This window comes from Zonotrichia leucophrys, chromosome 3, assembly GCF_028769735.1.
Source record: "Zonotrichia leucophrys gambelii isolate GWCS_2022_RI chromosome 3, RI_Zleu_2.0, whole genome shotgun sequence".
NCBI lineage: Eukaryota > Metazoa > Chordata > Aves > Passeriformes > Passerellidae > Zonotrichia > Zonotrichia leucophrys.
In genome coordinates, this window is record NC_088172.1 from 33,720,417 (window position 1) to 33,744,349 (window position 23,933).

At 39.3% G+C, this 23,933-nt stretch overlaps 1 protein-coding gene across 1 annotated transcript in view; it reads right to left on the reverse strand.

Moving 5' to 3' along the window:
- Positions 1-23,933, reverse strand: part of LDAH (lipid droplet associated hydrolase) — a 120,048-nt gene that overhangs the window by 13,045 nt on the left and 83,070 nt on the right. Inside the window, exon 6 of the mRNA XM_064707785.1 lies at positions 2,433-2,515. Within this exon, the coding sequence (XP_064563855.1) occupies positions 2,433-2,515 (83 nt within the window). The remainder of the gene's footprint in view (positions 1-2,432; positions 2,516-23,933) is intronic.

Below are 23,933 nucleotides of genomic sequence, written 5' to 3' on the forward strand. Positions count from 1 at the left end.
CTTTATATGTTAAGCCCATTTTTATTGTCAATACTCTTCAAATTTAACATGATGCCAACTGAAAATTTTTCCCTTAATTCTTACATTCCCAGAAATTACTAGAAGATGAAAAAAGAGAAGCATTTAGCTTTACTTTAAGACTTGCTTTTTCTTCAGTTAGCTAACTCTTACAAGCTTGCTTCAGCTTTTTGTTTTCTTGAGTATGTTTGCCACACATGTATGAGGACATAGAAGAATCAATAAAAGAAAGTTGACACAGGTTTAAATCAGCTCCTGCCTGCCAAGGCCATGCTTAGATTGACAGAGTCAACAAAAGCACACATGGAGCAGACTAGGACACCTGCAAACCTTACTGTTAGCTATGGGCCCTCATTCAGTACAAGAAATCAGAATTTTTGTAATGTGAAGCATCTGATTGACCACCTGAAGTCACTGGAGCTGCATCTGATTGTCACCACCACTGTCCCACCCAACAAAGCATTCCTGCTTAACTTCAAGCACGTGTGCTTGTGATTAACATTTCCTCGAGCACCTGGAGTCCTGCTCCTGCCCTCTTCACTTGGTAGCCTGCCAGCACAGGGCCCTGCAGTGCCACCCTTCAGGGCACTGACAGCCTCACCAGCGCTGCCTGGCCCCAGCCCACACCTCCTGCACAGGGCTCCAGGCTCTCCAGCTCTGGCCTGCTTTAGTCTCAGCCTCCCGAGCTTCACTGTGCAGTGACTCCAGCCCTGGCCCTGTGTCCCAGACCAACATCAGATCTACACCATACACAGCTTGACACCTGGATGACTCCCACCTTGCACCTTGCAGCCTTCCCTCTACCATATCTTTGGTAATCCCTCCTGGATAGACTCTGGACCCATATGTAGCCTTGTCTCCTCTCCTGTCTCTGCCCCTGTCCCCTTTTGCTCCTGACTGCATTCTCTGGAGGGATGCTGGACCTGTTACATTGCTTTGCCTTGTCTGGGACAGTTGATAGACCCTGCTCCTGTGCTCTGCTCAGGTGCTGTGGGACTGCACCCTGCTAGGGGAGGGCACTGCCTGCCTGTGTGGGGTCAGCCTTGGCTCACGCTTCAGGGAACAGGCAGACCCTCCAGCTCCCTGACACTCAGAGGAGTGATTCAGTCAATAAAATCAACCATTTCCCTTGAATTCACTGGGCTTTTGGTCAACCCGTGGAAAGCTTTTTAAAGACCATGGGAGAATTTGCAGTCTGCAAGATGAGCCTTTCAGTGTCTTCTCTGAGATTCCCACAAAGTGCAGAACTTTGAGTGCTCTACAACAAAAATAAGAAAGTCCAGGAATGCCAGGTACAGGGAAGGGATCCTTGTTACTGTGTGCTACTTGCTACTTCAACCCCTTTAAAATATGAACACACCTTTCAAAGTGCAGAGAAGGCAAACGGACTAACTAAAAATAAATATTTTCAGCCACAAAAAGAAAGACTGTCTTATGAAATGAACTTTATACTGTTTCTATTTAAAAGGCACAGAGTAATTTTACAAAGATCTAGGACTTCTGTCCTAGAAAACTCCACTCTCTGAGGAAAATCTCTTCCAGTGCAAAGTGCTAGAATCATTCTTCCAGGAAAAAGACAGGGATGATACAGAAAACTGTAGAGAAGGAAAGGAACACAGTAGAATATGTTACCCTGATTATCTACTTTCACAGGGCTATCACAATAGAAGTTTATGAAACGTGACAGTTTTCTGGCTCATAACCCATCTGGAATTGTCTGACCATGGTCACATTTTAAATTATTTCAGCCTCCAAAACATGGTGACCACAGGGTGACCACATCAGAACTCCAATTAGAACAGTTCTTGGCCTGTGCCAACCCTTGAACCGTGACTGGGAAAATGCGACTGGTGCAGATAAGAACTTTACAGAATCTCTTTCAACATTAAATCCATACAGACAAGAAAGCTCAGTGTGAGAAAGGTCCCTGAAATGAATTAATTCACCTGTAGAGTACCACCTCCAGCCTCTGAGGAATTCCTTTTATGTTACAGTCCAATGGGTGAAAGGGTGGAGCCATAATTTTGCTGACTCCTCTCTGTTCAATTCTGAAGCCATGGAAGATTGAGCCAGGAGAATCCCATGACAACAACTGACACCCCACCTGTGTGATCAGAACCCAGGTAACTACAGGCCCCACTGGGAGCCACACCTCATGTCCAGCCAGAACACAGACTGCTTCTCCTCCAGCAAGGAAAACAAACCAGATGGGCTGGTACATCTGATAGTTATGAATGCTACATCTACAAAGGCGTGGATCAACACATTTTAAGAATCAGTGATCCCTTTAACGGAATGACACTCACAAAAAAGCAGAATCAAGCCTGGTAAAATTCTGGTTTTGCATAAATGTAACTGTGTGTAACATCTCACACATGTGGGCTTCCTTTGAAAACTCAGGATTAAACAGTTACCTTCTTTAAATTTTGCTTTATGGTTGTACTGTCTCGCTCCACCACCTTCATCATTTCTTGGCTTGCCATGTACAAGATGTTGGCTACAGAAAAAGAAACAGGGAAAAATGTAAATACATAGCAAAACTGTTAAAAAGTACAATACAGACACAATTCTGCAAAGAACCAGAGCAATTAGAGCAGTCATTGTCTTGACAATCCCATGGAAAATAATGCCACGGACAGAAAGAGTTTATCTCACCAAACAATTAAAAAGGCATACAGACTGAATTAACTTATCTCCTATTAATTAATTAATTCCACAATTAATGGAGAGGGAAAGGATTTTCCAATTGCAACTCTATCCATCTATCCTACAGACTTCTAGACCAGCCCATGGTGATGACTTTCTCTCCTGACCAGAGAAAGAACTCTAATGACCAGCTTTCATTACATGCTTTTACAAAAGTAAAGGTCAGCATGAAAATCCCATATGGAGGGTTTTCAAGACTGGGTTTTAAATACAAAACATACATTACAAGGCATTATTAATCAGTGGCAGCTGATTAATATGCCTTGTAATGGCAGCTACAAATATGTGGTTGTCCTTCATAAAATTGATGGCACGTGTCCAGTCAAGACTGGACTGGACACCAAATGCCTAAGTCTTAGCTGTCTGGAATGTAAAGTATTAAAAATAGCTTAGTGCAATTTATTTTGAGTTGATCTGCAAGACATTGTCTTAGAGACGTAAATGACTGAGTCTAACATTTGGACACCTAATTAATTTTATGAAGTCTTGAGTTCAGGCATATCCCTTATATGTTAGACAGCAATGGGAACTAAGCACTTCTGAAAAGTGCTTAGTTGGGTTGGTTTTTCTGGATGTCTGAATATTCACCAATTTAAACATCCTGACACAGAAGGATCACACTGCCCACCTAGCCTGACTTCTCATACAACAGACCCTACAGAAGCTCCTCATACAGTCCAAAGCCTGGCTTTGAACAAGCACTGCAGATTATGAATTCTGCTGCTAGAAAACACCTTGTATTCAACTGCAGAATCAGGAGGTTTTCCATACATTAAGTTTCCTGAATATGAGAGAGTGTTTTAATAAGGGCTATCTATTTCTGTCATCATCACGCTGTACTGAAGAAATGTGAAGCTAGCCAAAGAATCAGCACTTCTTTTAGCTCTTTTTCGGACCAGTTAGCTTACTGGGCTAATAAAATGGCCAAGCCTCTCCTGACCTCTGATCAAAGAGACATTCATAACCTATATGTGGGAATAAATGACAATATTCTACTTTCTCACCAGTTTGTAAAACCAACGTGGCTAAATTATCCAAAAACATTTCAATTTCTAGGTCTCAAAATAATGGAAAGTATTTTAAGATACTAGATCTTCACCTGAAAAAGAGGAGAAAATTGAAAGACTTTGATAATTTTAAAAATCGGAACCAATGAAGTTTTGTGCACAAGTAGTTAATGACAGGGTTGGATCTGATGCTGCTTTGAGACAGGAGTAAAACAGTCTCACACTGTGGGATAGGGGAGGAAGTGGCAATCACACAGGTCTTTGGTGGTGACCAGAACATGGAGTTGGCTGAATTCCAGCAGTGCTCTAAGGAAACAGAATGCCACTGGAGAGATGAGTGATGCCACTGGAGATCAAATGTTAACAGACAAAGCCAGGGCTCTCAAATGAATAAAAAAATCCTAGAAAGTAATATTTACTTCTGAGCCAGCCAAAGCAGATGCAATTCAGTTACAGGCCTGCAGAGTTTTGCCTTCTTCAATTAAACATTGAATGCAGCTTGTGCAAGTTCTGCCTTTCCTTGACAAGATGAAAGGGTTGTCATAGACAATCCAACAAATCTGCTGGTCCCACCCTACTCTGCTGGGAAAAGGGGTCTCTGTGCAGTTTCACTTCTAGCAACCCAGCCATCCAATCCTGTGGTGCAGCTGGCAGAATCTGTGCATCTACAGCATTGCTGAGCTCATACCCTGACACTGGTTGTTGTTCTCTCAATTCAGCTCCAAACTGATGGATTACATTCCTTGTTTTTAGAAGGATGCACATCTTCAAAAATCATCCAGGGAAAACTTAAACAAGAGATAAGAAAGGCAACTGGAACAAGTCCAGAGGAGAGTCACTAAACCACAGGGCTGGAACACCTCTCCTGTGAAGACAGGCTGAGAGAGTTGGGGCTGTTCAGCCCGGATGAGAGAGGATTTGGGGAATATTTATATCACTTTCCAGTATCCAAAGGGGCTGCAACAGAGACAGAGTAGGAATTCTCACAAGAGCATGGAGTAATAGGACAAGGGGGAATGGCCTTAAGCTCAAAGACAGCAAGTTTAGATTGGATATTAGGAAGAAATTCTTTACTGTGAGGGAGAGATTCTTTACTGTGAGGCACTGGCACAGGTTGCTTCAGAAGCTGTGGATGCCCCATCTGTGGAAGTGTTCAAGGCCAGGCTGGATAGGGCTTTGAACAACCAAGTCTAGTGAAAGGTGTCCCTATCCACAGCAGGAAGTTAGAACTGGATGATCTTTAAGGTCCTTTCCAATCCAGACCACTCTGTAAGTCCATAACGAAGATTTCCATAGGAATGCAGTTAATTTCTGATTGAGTTCTGTTTCTAATGTGGTAACTCTATGACTTTAATGCTCAGAATTATTACCTATAACTGAAGCTGTTTGCCAAAAGCCCTGCTCTGTGTCAGAAGGCAGATGTGGAGAGCAGCCCTTGCTACTCTAAGTGCTGGTTATTCAGGTGACCAAGTTACCTCCCTGGATTTAGAGGATTTCACAAAGCACTAAGTGCAATAGCCTGGGTATCTGTGGCAACAGGACTTGTACCAAACACCCTGTGTGAGGATCTCACTATGTCAAGACTTCTGTTTTCCAGCCCAAAATTCAATTCTTGTTAGCAGGCCACAGGAGACAGCAGATGGGCAGTCAGAGCTGCTGCATTACCTTGCAGTACCTGCAGTGGATGGAGGCCAGGGATGACAGTAGCAGTGGCCCTCAGGGAAGAACCTGACAGATTCAACATTACTGGGATGCTGCAGGCAGCTCTCCACACCCAGTTCAGTCACACAGTGGGAACAGAAGTACTGTCCTGCTCCCCTTCTCCCATCTTCCTGGTTGCTCTGTCCTACCTCCTGTTCTCAGTGCACTCTGCTCATACTCCTGGGTGGGTTGTGTGGTTTTTTCAGTAAATAATAAGAACTGAAGTGAGATTCACACATGTAGTAAGCTGAGATGAGTCACAGAACTGTAAGACAGCAAAGGCAGCAAGGGCAGTACTTCAAAAGGAAATGTCTCTGAAGGTTTGGGCACTGTGCAAGAAAGGGAACCAGGAAGGCAGGATTAAGCTAAACCGGATGAACAGCAAGGTTCAAGAGTCTATTTCAACCAAACAGGAATCCTTCAAATTTTGGAAACATGATCCTAGGGAAACCAATAAACAGGAACTTAAACTTCAGCAGGCGTTAAGTAAGAGGAAATTGCAAAGAGCAGAAGTAGGTTTCCAAGAACAAACATTAAAGGATTTAAAAATAAACAATAAAATATTCCTTAGGTATATCAGGAGCAAGAGGCCTACAACAGAATTTGTATAGGCTAAGGGAGCAGCTAAAGAAGATAATGATGCTGTTTGAAAGATAAATGACTTTCCTTTATGGCATCCAACTTTCTTGTTCAATATATTCAGGAGGTTTTTGCTCTCTATATTCTTTTTCTGGTGATAACAATTTCTCTTTGAGTAGTGAGATATCAAGAAGAAGCAAAAGTGGGGAGAGAGCACAAAATACATCAGGGCTAGAAGCTATATTTAGGGTTTGAAATAACTCCAATTTGCGAATTGCTGAGTTAATAACAATTTTGCTACACAAGAATCACCCTGTCCTATGGCTTTGGGAGTAGAAAATACTATCTAATTGCTACTGATTTTACAAAGGAAAATAGGATTTTAGTGATCTTTAAAGTCTGAAGTATGCATAACTAGATTACAAAAATTACAGGTCTTTAAAAAACTCTCTCACATATGACACAACAAACTTTGGCTGGAATTAAACATCTATAAAATGAAAGGCTGTAATATGATAAGGAGTTTGGAAGCAAATAAAAAACTAGGCTTAGATAATCTGGTCTTCATAACAATAAAGAAGGTCTAGAGTCATCACAATTTTAAAAATAATAAATTTATAATAATAAAATGCAAATAAATCCTAATAAATTAATACAATTTGAAATCTTGTTTTAAAATCTCTAAATAATTACTGAAGACACCTGGCAAATTAATAATTTCTGCTATGGATTAAATCACTTCTCAAGACGACTCTATTTTCAGGGATAAAACCTTTAGACCTTAATCTGAATTAATTACTGAATTAATTAATTACTAAAATGAAGTGGAATGAATCCTGGCCAAAGATTCTAGTCCAGGTCGATATTAAAAACAAATGGGTACCTGATTTCTTAATCATCTGGTAAACAGGTAAGTCCTTTATTGACAGCATTTACACAGGACATGATGTTAGTCAGGTTGTGAGGAACAGGCGGTGAGAATGAGACAGAGCCAATGAGAAGAGAGAAAAAAACCCAATGCAGTAATGAAGTTCAAATTAAAGAAATCAAGATGCATGCAGAAAAAAAACCAGTGTTTTTTCCATTACAAGCTTATAATCAATGCAAAGAATGCAATCAGAATCCAGAGATCCCCAAGATGACTGGTGTTCACTACCCACATTAACTCCAAAGTCCAATCACACCATATACCAAGTTTCTTGAACAGTAGGAGGAAGATGATGCAGAATTCTGCAGTACCACTACACCATGTGACCACACCTGAAGAACCATTTACTCTATGCTGACAGCCACAACCCCTGAGGGACACTGCAAAACTGAGAATGGTGGGGAAAACAATCAAAGAAGTACAATAAACATCTGTTCCATCATGTTCGTGTTACTTTATGACACACTGGTCTTCCCCCTCTTAGAGCACAAAACATTTAAATACAAAACAATAAAAGGAAATACTTTTTAATGTCATATGCAATTAATTATGAACCTTGCTGCCACAGGAAACTGATCTGCACACATATTTGACGCATTCACTTTAGGTGTGTTGCCCTGAGCTCCTCTAATTGTAAACACAGTTAATAAAATTAATTTTAGGGCAAGTCTCTACAAAGGCCAGATACCTTATATTTACATCAACCCCACCTTTTAGATACCATTCTCTACATCTGCTACTTGGTTTCCTGTAGATATGACCAGTGGCTCATCTCTCTCTTGAATTTTACTGATGCTGCATTTCAGCTCATGCCAGTGAATCCCTCTCTCTTCAACAGCAGGGCTGCAGCTCTTTCAGTACTTGTACCTCTTCATATGTATGAGAATCATGCTTCATTTTACAGCACATTAGCCCACATGAACTTCTGACACACAATATTCCCATTATATTTTCTTGTGGAACTATTCCTTAACCAGGAATTTACCACCCTTGTAAGAAATTTGTACAGAGAACAACTTGGCTCCCTAAGGAATGACAGCATTGTCCTCTCCTTGCTCCCCAGCCCTTGTCTTAGCTTGTGAACGTCACTTTGATCCCGTCCCTCTCCAGCACATTTGCAGCCTATTCTAGCATGGTGCTTTCTGTAACCTCAGCAAACACACACACTGTGTTCTGCTGGTCACATAGGGAACAGCTACTGAATACTAAAGGAATGAAGATAAGACTGTCACAAAATCCTACTAGATACATCTTTCCAGTTCCAAAAATCTTCCTGAATCCCATTTTCCAGGCAGTCATACATCTGACTAGTAGGTGCTGTCAGGTATGTCGTATTTCCCAAACTTTGTAAGAGCATAATGGGAGACACTGTAAACATTTTTATTAAAGTCAAAATATCCTAAATCCACTGCTTCCCTCTAATCCACATTAGTGTAGGATGTTTAATGCCTGGGGAAAGCTATATTTAAAGCTACACAATTATAAAGCAGGAACAGTAACTTTCTCTCTGGCTGCTATGGAATGTCAATCTGGGCTTCTTCAAAAAAGCTATTTTTCTCAAAAGCTAAGTCACAAGTTCAGGGAGAAATCTCTCTGCTATTTCCTAATACTACACTCTGCTAACCTTGGCATTTTTTGAATATTTAGTTCTTTCCTTTTGAAAAAAAAAACTTGTTCTGTTTCCTTATTTCATGAATACCAAACGGCTTTTTCTAAGGAAATACCTCAGAACTCACCTCTTTTGTGTGCAATTAAAGAAAGCCATCTAAAAAAGCTCTCAAGGACTGTTACTTTGAGCTTTTCAGCAGCTCTGAAAATCAGGCTGTGAACTGGGCACAACCAGATGCTGACACTTAAAAAATGAATGGCTTATGAAATCTGTCACTGGGTTTGAAGAGGAAGGTTGTCCTGGGAGATCACCTGCACAGTGTTTGCTACCTGGTGTTACTGACTCTGGAAAGATTTCCAACCTGTGTCAATGCTTGCTTTAGCAGGAAATCTCTAGAATCCCAGAATCACTACCAAGAGTCCTGGAAAAAATTTTTATTGGGTTTTATTGTCATGATTTCAAGTAGAATATAAAATGCAATGTAGAGCCCACATGCTGAACTTCCTGTGTGAACCTGTTTCACCCAAGCCTGCAGAACCATTCACTGCACAAAAATAAAGCACATCCAGCAAACTGTAGGACTGTGGCTCAAAATGCAAATGTAGGAAATGCACTTAATGGGCTGTGTGGAAGCTCTGCTGGAGCTGAGACCTCAGTGTCCATCCTGGGCCAGAGTGAGTGTGTAGCTTCCATCTATTTGGCATCCACCACCGTCACCGAAGAGAGAAATATCCAGGGCTCAGTAAAGGTAAAAGAATACTGAAATTAGTATTCTGAAAAATCATTACAAGTGAAAGATAAGACTGTGGGATGAAAGGTCAAGAGGTCTGGAATTTTTGTGAACTATTACTGAAATTCTCTGAGACCCAGTACAAATTAAAAAATCTCTATGTCTCAGTTTTCTCATTTTAAAAACACGCTTCAGGCTGCTATGACAATGAAGTGTGTTTTGTAGACTGTCTTAAAAACACTTGCAAGTGAAAAACATTGTGTAGAAATGTCTATCAATTAGTCCTTGAAAAATATATTTCTTTATCAATAATGAAATTCATCATATTCCCTTATTATTGCTCACCACTACCTTGAACGTTGCTTTTTACAGTGATCAAGTAACAAAATCTTCACAGCTATCTGATGAAGAAAACCTCAAAAACAGAGCCAAAGGTTAGTCTGAAAGTACCCAAAGTCAAAACATGCCTCTGTGAGAAAACTATGCTTTTCGAACTTAAAATCTTTCTCTGAATTGGCTTAGTGAAGCCAATACCAAAGGCTTGGAGGACCTAATACTGCACACACACACTTCTGCCTCTTTGCTTTTAGCAGGAATATTTGAAGTGACAGTGCTAAATATCTGAAGGATGACAACTGTCCTGTAGTTTGAAATCTGTGTGCCTTCCACCAGTCCTTAACTGATATTTAGTTCAACTGAAATAAGCTGATCCTGCCATAAAATGAAGGTGTACACGGTGGCTGATGAGCTTCATGAGAAGTTGTGCACTTGTAGAGCTTCCTCCCAAAAGCAAGAAGGGACTGAAGGAGGGACTTCACCCACCCAGTGATAAATCATGAGAACATTCAGTGTCTGAAGAACCACAGCACTGCTGTGATGGGATGTGTAAGTGAGATGTACACCACTCACATCAGCTCTCTTGGTACCCTGGATATTCAGACCCTGAAATGGGGAGGGTGTTCTCACAGAAATGAGTGTGAGTGCTCCACAACTCCAGTCAGACACACACAGTGGATTGAAAGCTCCTTAGTGGGCAAGGATGGTTTGCAGTATCAAGGCTGGAGTTAAATCCTAAATCCTGTCTTGCAGGGATGTGACTTATGAAGCCATCTCCCTACCTGCTGAGGATACATAAACTGCAGTTCTCTCCTGAAAAGAGGTTAGAAAAAAGGAACAAAAATGATTTTTTTCTTATCCTTTGCATGGAAAGCAAAAGTCCAGTGTCCCAGCACTCTCAATTCCTATCTAGGAAACAGGCTCCTAACAATTTGGCTTTGAACCAGTCAAGGATTTCTAGTCAAAGAAATATAGAAGCTCTTTAGCTTTTCCTGTAAACATCTTTTTGCTTATTCAGTATGTTGATCTGGTTTAACAGCCTAAAACAAATTTGAGTCAGCTTTGTTCTTCATTTTCATGGCATAATCCCATTCCTTCAAATGTGTACTTTTGCATATACTGGACTGATGCATGATGAGTCAGTATGAGTCAGTGGGATAATCCAGAACACAGAAAGTGAAGCCTATAACATGAATTTTTCCAGCATAATGGCCTTTGTAAATATTCCTTCATATGGTTTATTTCTAACAAAACAAACAAAAAAATGTGGTTGCAAACCTGCAGAAACTGGCCAAAGTACCTGGTGACAGCTGTAGAACCCCAAAGTTTTTATCATGTTCTATTCCATCTTAAGCTGCTGATACCCCTTGTAATTCACAACCAGGTTACCAAGATTTAGTAACAAAAAAAAGCTAGTGTTAATTAACTATTGCAAACAATAGTTAATTAAAATTAGGATAAGAGCTTAAAAGTGAATCAAGTTTAAACACAAAAATACCATATTTATTGTGTTTTTAACACATAAATACCTTAAAATGCTGTAACTTTCGCAGATCTTTCATATACACTTTAAATTACTTAGATTACTTTAAAAATGAAGCTCCTCATTTATTCCCAGGTCAGGCTTATGAAATTTACTGCCAACTTAGCTTCTCCCCATGATCCTGCCAGTGACCTTTTTCCTGCCCTGGTAGGATCATTCCCTCTCCATGGATTAAAGGTGATTAAGGATCAGTGTCAGTTCAGTCTCATACATTTGCTAAGCAGAGACGACAAACTGTGCCAAAATGTGTTTGATTTATTTGTTGGGGTTTTGTGATAGAGGAACCCTGATTGGACTCAAATCAAGGATCCAGAAAAGAATAGAGTGCTTTATATCATTGGTAGCTCTTTAACCCAAAGTGTCACAGCAAGGACTTAATATCCTTCAGCTAAATTATTAGTTTTCACAAACAATAATGACTGAAATCAATCAAGCTTTTCAATGCTTCGGGTTCTTTAATCTCCAATTCAAGCAGCCAGTCATTAGATGGATACCTATATCTATTGAGCAAAACTTCAAACACATTGATACAGCCACAGTGCAGCCAAGCAAACCACATGTGAAATAGAAAACTTCCTGATTTTTACAAAATGCATGCCTAGAATTATTATCATTGTTTTCTAAAGATTTTAGAACAATAGTCAAAACTAATTTCTCATCTGCTGACTCTCTGGATATCAAGAGATCTATGCTAGAACTTGAAAAGTTGTGCAAATTCCACACATTTCTTACTCAGGACAGATAAACTTTACAATAGATTCTTGAAGCAATTCAGAGATTTCCTGTACTTGGACATAAATATGTGTTTTTCCTCAAGTCTTTAAAATTCTTGCTTGATTATTGAATATCCAAAGATTTGCCTGCTTATTTGCAAACAAAATATTAGATTAGGGCTAAATTAATCATAAACTCACACTAAAAACTGAGGGGTCAACTATGTTGCCTGAGAAAATTAGAGATGATCCGGAACTATGTCTTTATGGAAAGAACTCTTGAAAAAAATTACTTAAACACAGTGCACATATCCATAAAATATAAAAAGGTTTGTATTTCTGACTTAATCCCGATAAATTTTCAGAGATATACATGCCCTAGATTAATTTAAAAATAGCTTTGTGTTGTCGTGCCGTGACTAGAGCTCATTCTGTTTGGTTTGCTCTGTATATTAATTACGTAAGTATTATTTTATTATTTAAATATTATTTATGCATAAATAATATAATTTATACATAAATATAAATTTTCCCATATATTATTTACATAAAAATGACACTGTGTTCTTTGCTGGGCAACGGAAATGAATTTACTGTGATAGAAAGAATAGACAGAAAGAGATGCCATACTAATGAAACAAGGGACAATAACAAAGGAAAAAAATCCTTTTCAACTTCATTGGCTAATAGTTTTCAGGAAATCATCAAAATAGTTCCTTTTCCAACAAAAATGAGTGGTTGTGAAGATAGCCCCAATCTAGACAACTTAATGGATGCACACACACATTCTTTAATAGCTTGTTCATCAGACAAACATAAGACTACAAAGGGTTACCCGAGCTCACTTCATTTCCCCACTGCTGCTGGCCTTAGATTATGTTGACTCTATCAACAAGATTGTGGCTGTAGGTGTAAATTTATTAAGTCCTACACATGAAAATATTGTTCTATTTTATAAGTTAGTAGGAGCTATGCTCTGCAATGGATACAAAGAGAAACACAAAGCCAAATTTTTACTTCAAGGTCCAGACAGTACAGTTTCAGCAGCATCAACCTTGGAAGAACATACTGTAACAGTTTCTAGAGGGGACAAATTCAGAGGAAAAGGAGACCATGGCCCTGCCTTCATGATGCTTCTAAAATGCAAATCTGGTGCCACTACTCAGATGAACCAAGCCCTCAAGCAGATGAATACAGAGTGGAGAGACACCTTACACTGTTTTGTGAAGGTCATACATACCAAGATACTGTCTTTTTTTCACCAAGAAATGAATAAAGAACTGAAGGGGTTTGTAAGAGATCAGTGATCCCCTTGTGACTGTGTTGCAGGCTGTGGGTATTCTCAGTACTTCTGCAGGGTATTCTGAGACTCTGCAGCATAACAAGTTTTATGGCCCTTCCTGGCCATGCTCACTCACTCAGTAATTCTGGCTCCCTTGATTCTGTTCCCTATCTATAGAGAACCTATGCTTTACATATTTAAAAAAAAAATTCTTACGTATTCCATTAGCTTTATTTTTCCAGGTTGAATGTCACTCAGTTAATTCATTTATTCTTCAGTAAAACAATATTTTGCAGCTGGTCTCTGTCCTCCCTTGTGTTTGACGTTGTCTTTTAATGAAAGACAGCTCACTATTGGTTAAAAGCCACAAACCTGATGTGCAACCAGGCCCAGAAGAGAACTCTTGAGTTATTAAAAAATATTTTGCAAATAATTTGTAATAGAAAAGACTATTAAGAAGTAGAAAAACATGTGAAAGGAAAGCAACTTTACATCAACCCATTACAGTAAGAACCTCTCAGGGCAAAGAAATTAGCAAGAGGACAAAGACACTGGAAGTCAAGAAATATTTAGAATTCTCTTAACATACTATCATTTAGACCTGCATACTGTAACTACAAATGCCTCAAGCCTTTAAGCCTTTACCTCAAAGAAAAATGCCTTTACTAACTGGCAGACCTTTCTAATGCAGAATTTTTGCCTATTTCTTGGAAGCATTTTGTTCTGACTATTGTTGGAAATGAGAGACCAGGGAAGATGGACTTTGGACCTCATTTCCAGCTATTATTTCCTGTGTAAGTCAGCAGTATATCTCAGTATGATGGTGCTCATATTCATCCAATTTTGAGCTAATTTTTCAGCAATATTTGTCACTATTTCTTAAAAAAACAACACTCCTGTTTAGTGTATTATTACAAGTACTGAATATCAGTTCTACTAGACGTGAAATAAAAAACTGAAGAGTGGCTACAATTTACTTAGTTTTTCCACATTTCTTTCACAGAAATCTGAGCATAGCTCTTTATTAGTTTGCCCCTCATTGACATTAGAGCCTTACAGGTTTGTTCTTAAACCCAGGGCATAGTATAGTTCTCCCAAACATGGCCTGATGGTTTGGAAAATTATAGTGCCTTTCATTGTACCTTCATCAAGTACTCACTGGTTATAGAAAAATCTACTAAATTGTTCCATAAAGGCCAGGCTGTAAAGCACACATTTCCACATTGGCTTGGTTTTGATAGTCCTTTGTCCCTCCACTGATCAACAGCTTAGTAAAAAGCCTTTCCTAGTCTATTTTACCCTTCTGCCAACACAAAATGCACCTTCCCAGCTTCTGCTTTGACAATTGTGAAGTCAAACTTCCACAGTCTGTTTTCAACAACCAAACTCTTGTTGCTTTTGCAGGTACAAATGTAGGCTGTATCTGCACCAGTGTACAAAGTGGAGCCAGAAACTATTCTGGGACCCTGAGGCCAAGTGGAAGAGAATGGCTTGTTTCCACAATTAGATTCTTCCCCCACCAAAACTGCTTATGGGGACGATGCATGGCAGTGCTAACTCAACTGAGCCTGAATAGTTGGAGAATGCTAACTGGAGAAGGCTAAAAACATACCAGAATTCAGTCACATTATGAACTTTCATATTTGCTTTTAACTAATGTCAGACATTAGGCATGCTTTACCTTTATTTGGGTTTCCTCAATCATTCTATGTGCATCTGTTCACCTGTTTTGCTTGGTTCTTCTACGGTAAACTGTCCCTCATTAAGGGTTCTGAAATTCTCAATGCTACTCTTGTCTATTTAATCAGTGTGCATGACATTACAGGGCTGGAAGGGAACTCCACTGGCGTCTTTTTCTTAAGATGAATCAATGGTTCTATGTTATTTTCAGCAGGTACTTATGTGTCCTGTCATTAGGAAGCACACATGATGAAAGTTTCATTATCTTCACAGGAAATCCCATCTAGAATTCTGCTCATATCATTAAATAAAATCTAAACTGAATCACTTTTGTTGCAACATACTCCATTATATATTACCTCATCTACTATGGACATGTAAGTTAAATTACTGCCCTTTAGTAGAAAACTCTTTCTATGTTCTTCATTTGACTCCTGTTCAATCTAAACAACTCTATTTTATGCCTATCATAGGATTCACCTGATTAAATGTGAGTATCTCAAGCTTAGTTTTTCTTTCTTCACAGTCACACGAAAGTACATGGTTCATCTCATCCTTAAGTACTGACAAAGACAGATTAGACAAGTGTTACTTATTTCTCCACTGACTATGGCAGAATTTTAAGGAGATTATTGAGTGAATAGAGCTTTACGTTGCAAATATGCTAAGCATTTCTGTTCTAGCACAGGTGTTACCCTTTTGTGAAAATATGAAGCCAATCTGCCTCATCTTCAAATGAGGCATCATCTTCTGTATCAAACTGCCATATATTGTCCGCCAATTTCTTTTTCTGCTCTATTACACATATATTTTCATATGGATATAAATATATTTTATATATATAAATATATAGGTAAAGCAATGCACTGTGAGTAGTAGCTGAACAGTGTATGTTGTGGATTCCCTACTCTACAACCATCAACCATATTACATATTGCATTTTGGATAGCTTCAAATTTTCTTAGAAGTCCCTTAAATCCATCTGTCATGCTCTGGTGAATGTAATATTCAACAGATCTCTTGGCTTTAATATGTGGATGCTAAGGCAAGCACATCCATCCTCCTCCTTTCTCCCTGCTCTTTTTTCCCAAGAGTGTTACATCCCTTCATATTGATATTCCAGCTCTGTCAGTTCTCCCACCTGTGTCTGTTAAGACAATTAACTAATAATTTTGATGATTTTTAAAGGTTTGCAATGCGATTTTACTTTCCATGCTTTAGAAATTTACATGACCTGCACATTACCTGCCACATCTACCACCTTCCAGTAGTCCTTTTCTTCCTTATGAATTTTCTTTCTCTACCATAATTTCACACCATTCATGAGCACAAATTTGCTCACAGTGATATACAGAGGGATTTTTTATCTTTTCCCTTGAATTCATCATCAAGCATCCTTTACTAAATGTTTCAATGTTAATCACCTTTTCATGGCTAAGGAAGCCAAAGCTCCCATGACACTGGTCTGATTGAAAGTGCTTCAACCACTGTGCATACTTGAAAATATTCTTTTGAGGAAGCAGAGTGATTTTAATAGCCAAGTCTTATGCCCTGTGAAAAACAAGCAACCTCATTACCCTGTCATTAATCTCTCACTCTCTACAGTTTGTTTCCATGCATCTTTCTTTCCCATACTGACACTACAGCTTCCCAGGACACTTCTGATGCTCTGCCTTACAAAACTATCATTTACTGTCAGGTTTTTTTCACAGAATGAATCTGCTATTTCACCATTTGCCATTTAATTTCTATTACTGCTATTACATCAGACTGCTGTTTGTGTTGGCTAAGGACCATGCAGAGACTGGGGACATCTTTTATCAGGTGCTCGCCATACTGACCTGGAAAAGCCTGAAGTGATGCTTTCTTCTGTCACACAAGAGACTTCCACAAAACCTCCACAAATTCTTAGTGTCTTTCTTCCAGAACACTTAATTGATGCCTCCCTTAGCAAATCTGCCTCACAGCAGGATAATTTCACAATAATCTGTTATTACAAAATGCTTCAGAAATATTTTAAAATATGCACATTGACAACTTTAAATTCCCACTCTTAGCCTCTGTAAAGATAAACTGGACAATATAAAATTAAATTGATAATTTTCCAGTAATTGTAGCCAAAGGAAAGAGTCCGGAGTGCCTGACTTGATCTTTTTTTTTTTTGCATCTAAGAAAGTGTTATACTGCATGGGAGTGCAAAAAGTCCCAGTCAAGTTGGCTTCAGCATCTCAGAGGCTACTTAGGCTATCAGGAAAAATAACATTTCTGCTCCACAGATTTTACAGTTTATTTCTAAATTGCTACTGCTGAACATTGAGTTACAGATATGCATACAGAGTTTTTCATGTCCTTCCAAGGGACTTCACGCAGAGGGTAGAAGAATAAAATAATTTGACTTCAATGGGATGATTATGGCCAAAGACTCTCTCATGAGAGTTGGGACTGTTCAGGCTGGAGAGGCAAAGGCTCTGGGAGACCTTATGGCACCTTCCAATACCTAATGGGGCTATACAAGAGCTGACAGGGACTTACAAGGGCGTGGAGTAATAAGACAAGATGGAATGGCTTTAAATCAAGAGAGAGCAAGTTCAGATTAGATATTAGAAACATATTTATTACTCTGAGGGTACTGAGACACTGGAATGGGTTGCCCAGGGAAGCTGTGGGTGCCCCATCCCTGGAAGTGTTCAAGGACAGGTTGAATGGGGCTTTGAGCAGCCTTTTCTAATGGAAAGTGTCCCTGCCTATGGCAGGGATCATCTTTAAAGTCCTTTCCAAAACAAACCACTCTGTGAGTCTGTGATTTTCATGTGCTGTGCAGTTTATCTGAACTTTGACATACTGCAATACAGCTCTTAAATGCTGCATTTGTATCAAAATAGCCTGCATATAGTTGACTGAATTTTTGAAAATAAGTTTACCTCAAGAAATATACTACTATCTGATCGCATTTTTTCCTGGTAAGTTGCCTGTCTTATTGTAAGGTTCTTCAGTGAAGTGTCACATTAGTTTCATTTCCAGTTTATCCTTTGTTCTTGAGGAAGCAATCTCTGTCATTCCTCTGAAGGAGTCAGAAAACAGTGGTAAGAACTAATAATACCAAACAGCACTGTAATTTCCTATGAGGAAAACATATTTTCTACCGGTAATTATTGCCAACAGCAATCTTGGAAATATCGTATAACTTATTGTTTAAAACATCAAACAGAAGGAACTGCTTTGTATCAAGGATGACTAATGCAGGAACATGTGCTTCCACACATGCACAGACACATTAGATAAAATGTTGATGTTTAGAGGTTTACAAGATATAAACATTGACTTTGGGGTCTGCTTAAGTTTACACTTGAATTTAGAACGCAAACATAGCAGTTAATGTATAACCATGATGGACATGAAGAGGCAGAAACAGCTGCAATTGTTACGGATGGCCTTCTCCAATCTGCTTGGTACTACAGTTGCAGGAAGAGCAGAACTATGCAAGAAAATCAGTCAGCTGTGTTTGAGAAAGCAGAGTAGAGGCTAAAGGCAAAAATAAAAAGTTATTCAACAATTATACCCAGGTGCTTTGCAAACAATAGATGCTTTGTTGGGGAGTGTGAAAAACACTCATTTACTTTGTGTGATGAAGCATGTGCAGATGAAGTGGCATATGTGATGGAAAACTGAAATGTCCACAGGCTTAATCCTGCCTGAAGTTACTTTGGAACAACTCCCACCATCTTCAAATGATAGAACTGTCCCTTAGGTAGAAAAATTCATCTCCAGCTTAAGCTCTCATTCTGTGGCAGATGGCTGTGATGCTGGGAGCTCTGCCAGTGTCCAGACTTTGGTTATGGAAAGTGTCTGCAAGAGGGACACAGAAGGGTCTGCTGTAGGTGGTGCTCAGTCCATAAGGAATGGCCAGGATGGACACTGTCTGCAGCAATTCAGCATCTCCATTCTCCCTGTGGTTCCTGCCTGAGTTCTGTGGGATTACCCTGCTTTGCCAGACAGGGGTCTGGCCTGGGAGTAGCTACATGGAGGTCAGCTTAAGTGCCCTTCTGGACTGGGACCTAGGGCTGATTCTTTACTGAGGAAGCCTCATGAAATTCAACATCTGGATCACTTATCCTTTGAAAAAAGTGAACATTCTTACAACTGGAGTGGCTTTGATTCATAAGAAAGGTGGACTTTATACCACTTTGTACTTCATAAACAGAATGCATTCTTTTAAAGCTCGCTTTCAATAGACCTGGCCTTTGCACTAAGCAGAAAGCAATGTCTTGTGCCACTGTGTTTGCTTAAGAAAAGCCAGCATTTCCTTCTCAGATCCATGAAGATTCTGTAGGAATTTTCTCCTTGTCAGTATTGTCACATTATGGAATTATTGAGTGCTTGTGGACATCTTCATGACAAGGAGCAGGAGCAAAGTGGATTGCCATATTGTTTTAGCTGATCATCGGAATTAAATCCAAACCAGTGTCCACTTCAGTCACGTGGAATAACAGGTAATAAATAAATTACCAGCTTTGTAAATGTCATTTTCAGAAAAAAAAACTTATTCCAAGACAAATGTCTAGAGTTTACCCATGGGTATGGATTTAGCATGAGTTTAAGTGCTTTACTGGTACTGCATGATGAAGGAGTTTGATGGATCAAGCTAAATTTCTAACCAGTAAACACAAGTTATATCAGAGCCATGAGTTCTACTTCATATATTCCTTGGGGGAGTTTCAGCAGACAGGTCTCATTCAAAAGGCATAAGCCTACTGCAGAAGGGAGTCCTTCCCCTGAATTCAGGGAGGCTTGTATTGGCCCAGGAAAAATAAAATGCCAATTTGCAGATAACTGTCTGGCATAGTTTAACAGAAAGCAACTGTAGCTGGTAGCACTTCACTGGCATATAGTTATTTTCAACATCCTTTCTGCTTTGTTGATGTTACCTCTTCCTTTTTCATGCCATTTGCAACACATCATTAGACTCACTGTAAATTTGTGGGCATAAATCGTGTCCCTGGGGATAAAGCCTCACCAGGGGTGAATAAACAATCTCCCCTTCCCCAACCAAATCCCAACTGTGCCTCACATTTCATGGAAATGATCAGCAGTTCCACTATCAAAACATTCACGCCTTATGAGTAATATTTATGATGGGAGTTTTTTATGTTGGGTTTTCCCCCCAAGAAGAAAGAGAGGAATAATTAACAGAAACAGACCAAATGAGAAATTTCCACATTATTACTATTATTTTCATAAGGCTTTCACAGGAAAGTAAAAGCTTTTGCAAGTAATAAAAGTCCTCATTAAACATCTTTCTTTCTTTTGGAAATGGGGTAAATTATGAAGCAGATTAACTTTAATAAATAAATAGGACTATAAATACATAAAAGTCATTGCCTTCCTCCAGTAATTTAATATGAGCATCCCACTCTGAAATAAGGAAAAGTTTATTCACACAGAAAGAATAGAGCAGATGTGAGGTTTTTCCATCAGCTTAAGTGCTGCCTTGGTAAGGTGAGTTGTCCGACTACATTAAACAAACATTTTAGTCAGGCATCACACAGGAAAATAAACAGTAGCAAAGGAAACATGAAAATATTAAAGACTGTTATTCTTTGGCGCCTTTTCCTGCGAAGCAGGTGATAAAATATTACTGTGTTTCCACAGGTAAGGAAACATGCTCTTAAACACTTTGCAGAAACACATATTACGATCATCACTTAAAATGTCAGAAGTGGATAGGACTCAACTGTGAAAGCACACAAGAGGCTGCTGAGAAACGCTGCAGGACCAGAGGGTTTTGCACACTGGGCCAGGCTGCTGGGCTACCAAAGCAGCCTTCTGGCAGAGCAAATTCAGAGAGGCAAAAAACATCTTTCAGGAGATGTCTGTAGAGTTACCTGATTTCAGGACAGACTTCTCTTGAAGCCTAATTAATCAAATGTTAGTGAAGAGGGAGAGACTATCTGTTGTATAATTTCTGACCTCTTTCTGTCCCACTGAGCATCAAAGAATGCACATAGGAAGAGAGGAGACCTGCTGAGCTCCACTGTTTTTGCCCACCTGTGATATACTGCACTATGCTGCACAGATGTAACATGGTTTAGTTTATGTAGATGGAATTTATGCACCATGTCAGTACTTTCTGTTCACCATGAAATTTTGTCTGGCTATCCATCATGTCTGAAATTCTACACATATTTAAATATAAAATATCCTTGAAATGGTTTCTGCATTGTAGCCAGAAGTTATCTACAATGTACATTCACAAGAAGAAATAAAGCAATCACTTTTTACTACCAGGACTTGGATTTCCATCAGCCTGGAAAACCAACTTGAAAATGGTCTGGTCTGGGTTCAAAGATCTGCAGAGTTACCCAGTGCCCAAAGTGTAGGGAAAGCTTTTATTCTCCTGCCTACCATGATGGTAGGATGGTAAAGATGTAGGTGTGAGATTGCAAGGTGCTACCTGAAATCCTTTGTAGTATCAGTTTCTGTCTCTATTTTAAAATGCACTGCATGCACCAGCCTGTCTGGCCAGTGTGGTTTGGGGAAACTGCTCATGACTAACATCCATATATATATTTTTAGGTTAAACTAGTGGCTAGGCAGGTTCAGTAGATCAACTTACTGCCCTGGGTTGCAGGTCTATGTAGAGCTCTGCTGCTGACAAGCTATGTGATGCTGGCCAATAGCCAATCCATTCTCTTGAACACTGGGTTCTTTTTTAAACATGCTGGTTCAGCATTTGAAAAATAAAACCTGGATGAGTACATAATGAGCATATCCTCCTTGGCTGTGCATACATCAATGGATGGGTTTTGCTCCATTCACCATGGAAGGCAGAGCTCTTTTTATTTTGTTCAGTAAAACAAAATAAAAATCAAAAGAACTATGCCTTCTGTGCTGAATTAAAATCTGGTCATCATAACTTCTGTTGCATTTTAATTTAGAAAGCAGAGCAAAAAGGAAAAGTAAATTAAATTTTAGCTGTGCAATTATACAGCTTTTTAAAAGATTTTTTTCAGGGGCAAAACCTCTTATTTCACCATTTCATGTGAAGATTTTTATCAAGTGCTCACCTAATACCTTAAGCACTGGTTTTTATATCTGAAAAATACAAGCAGAATAGGTGGAGGTGCTACTGAGTTCCATGAACACCACATGATGCACTGTCCTTACCCAAGCATTTCGGTTAAATGGGTATTTCCACAGCACTTCAGTCCCAGAAAAAGAACTCCAAAAAATTTCCCATCTAACTTGTCAGGAAATTGAGGTGAAAATGTAAAATCAGTTTTCAAAGGAGGCAGGAAACAAATAACAGGACTCTCATTAGAAATCAGTAGCTGTAAATTCTAATGCAGACAAAGTATGAGATATCTGACTGTCCTAGCAGCAAGGGTAAAAGCTGCATAGAAAATTTGGAACACATTGTTTTCTGGTATCTGAAGCAAAAAGAACAGTCAGTGGATTCTGAGTGACATTTATCTCCCTCTGCTTTTGGTTTCTAGTAGAGAGAGTCCCTCTGCGATCAGTAAAATGCATCGGTCACTGCAGGGTGTGATTTGCCCTTCCTGTTTAAAGCCAGCTGCTCAGACAGCATGATGTTCATAGCGATCAGATGAAGACCAACTACAATGTCACATTTCAAATCTCTTTGATAAATAAAAAGAATTGGAATAGAAACAGATCTTAAGCCATGATAACTCCTGAGGCTGGGTAATTCAAACCCAGAATGCTACCTCCCAGTTGGCTTCCTGGAAATAAACTTTTAAAATAACTTGAGTCATCAATGTAAAAACTTCTGTTCCATTTTCATAGCAACTGGAAGCTTATATATTACTGGACACTGATGTAAATTTATATCAAAGATGCTATTTTATAGTTGTGTAAAATGTATCCCACAATAAAATCTTTTACTCTCTGGCACCTCAGGGATTTAATTTTGTCATCCTGTACATCTGAGAGGGAGAAGCAGCTACTGCTGGGAGACAAGCTTCAATACCTCAGCTGGGACTTGCTTCCTTTACAGTCCTGTGGAGTGCTTGAAACTGCTATAGCCCTCTTTGCCTCTGTAAAACAAGGGAAATTTAAACCCTCCACATGAAATCTGAATGTTTCCACACTTGGAACAAGATAAAATTTGAAACACAACTCTGGAGTTTTATCTTAATTATTTGTTTTACAACTTCTGTTGGATGCTTAAATTAACTAGGCATCTCTTATTTCCAGCTTTCACTTATGTGACAGCCTAAATGAATCTGATAGCCTTGTTTCAGGCTTCTGAGTCCCCTCCTTCCAAACCTGCCCCAACAGTACAAAGCAGACCTCCCCCTGGCCCAGGCTGCAGTGCTCCCCTGCTCCCCGACCAGGTTAAACAAACAGGGAGATTCCTCCAGGGAAGTCACAGGTTCAAGATCACAAAGGACCCACCTCATTTGGGCCAGTTAGAGGTTTTTCTTGCTATTGTGCTTATCTGTATCTTCCCTGTCATCCAGACATTAACCTCTGACCTGTGAGCCTGCCTCTCGAAAAAGCTGTGCAGTGTTTACCCATTATGTAATGTCTGTGCTTTTGTGGAAATTTTACAGAAACAAATGGAGGAAGTTTGCCAGTCAAACGGCTGGACAATAAATCCTGTTCCATGTAGATAGAATGGTTTACTGTCACTGTAAGTCTGCTACTGGCATCTGTCACCAAAAAAATGTTTACAAATTTCAGGGCACTGGAGCGCCAAAGCATTCCAGCACTTCAGGACTATACATGATTTGTAGAACCACCACTGCTGTGTTAGATAGGGGTAGCCTTTTTCTGCTAGCCTGAATAAACAGAGTGACAATGTTTCAGATAAGTCAGGGTCACTAATGTTTAATATTTTTGTCTATTGATCTGCTAAGTTCATAAACACAAGTACCCAAATGCTTATTTGTTCATTATAATGCTTTTTTCTGCCCTAAGATATCTTTGCTAGAAGTTAAACCAGGTAAGCAAAGGCCCTTTGGCCCCTTTTGCTTGTTTCTTATAGGTCCTTTATTATTTATATACTGTATGTTCCCATCCTTCCTTACAATCCATCTTCTTTACAGTCCCTGCTGTCTCTTCTCCTTCTGTGCTGTTTC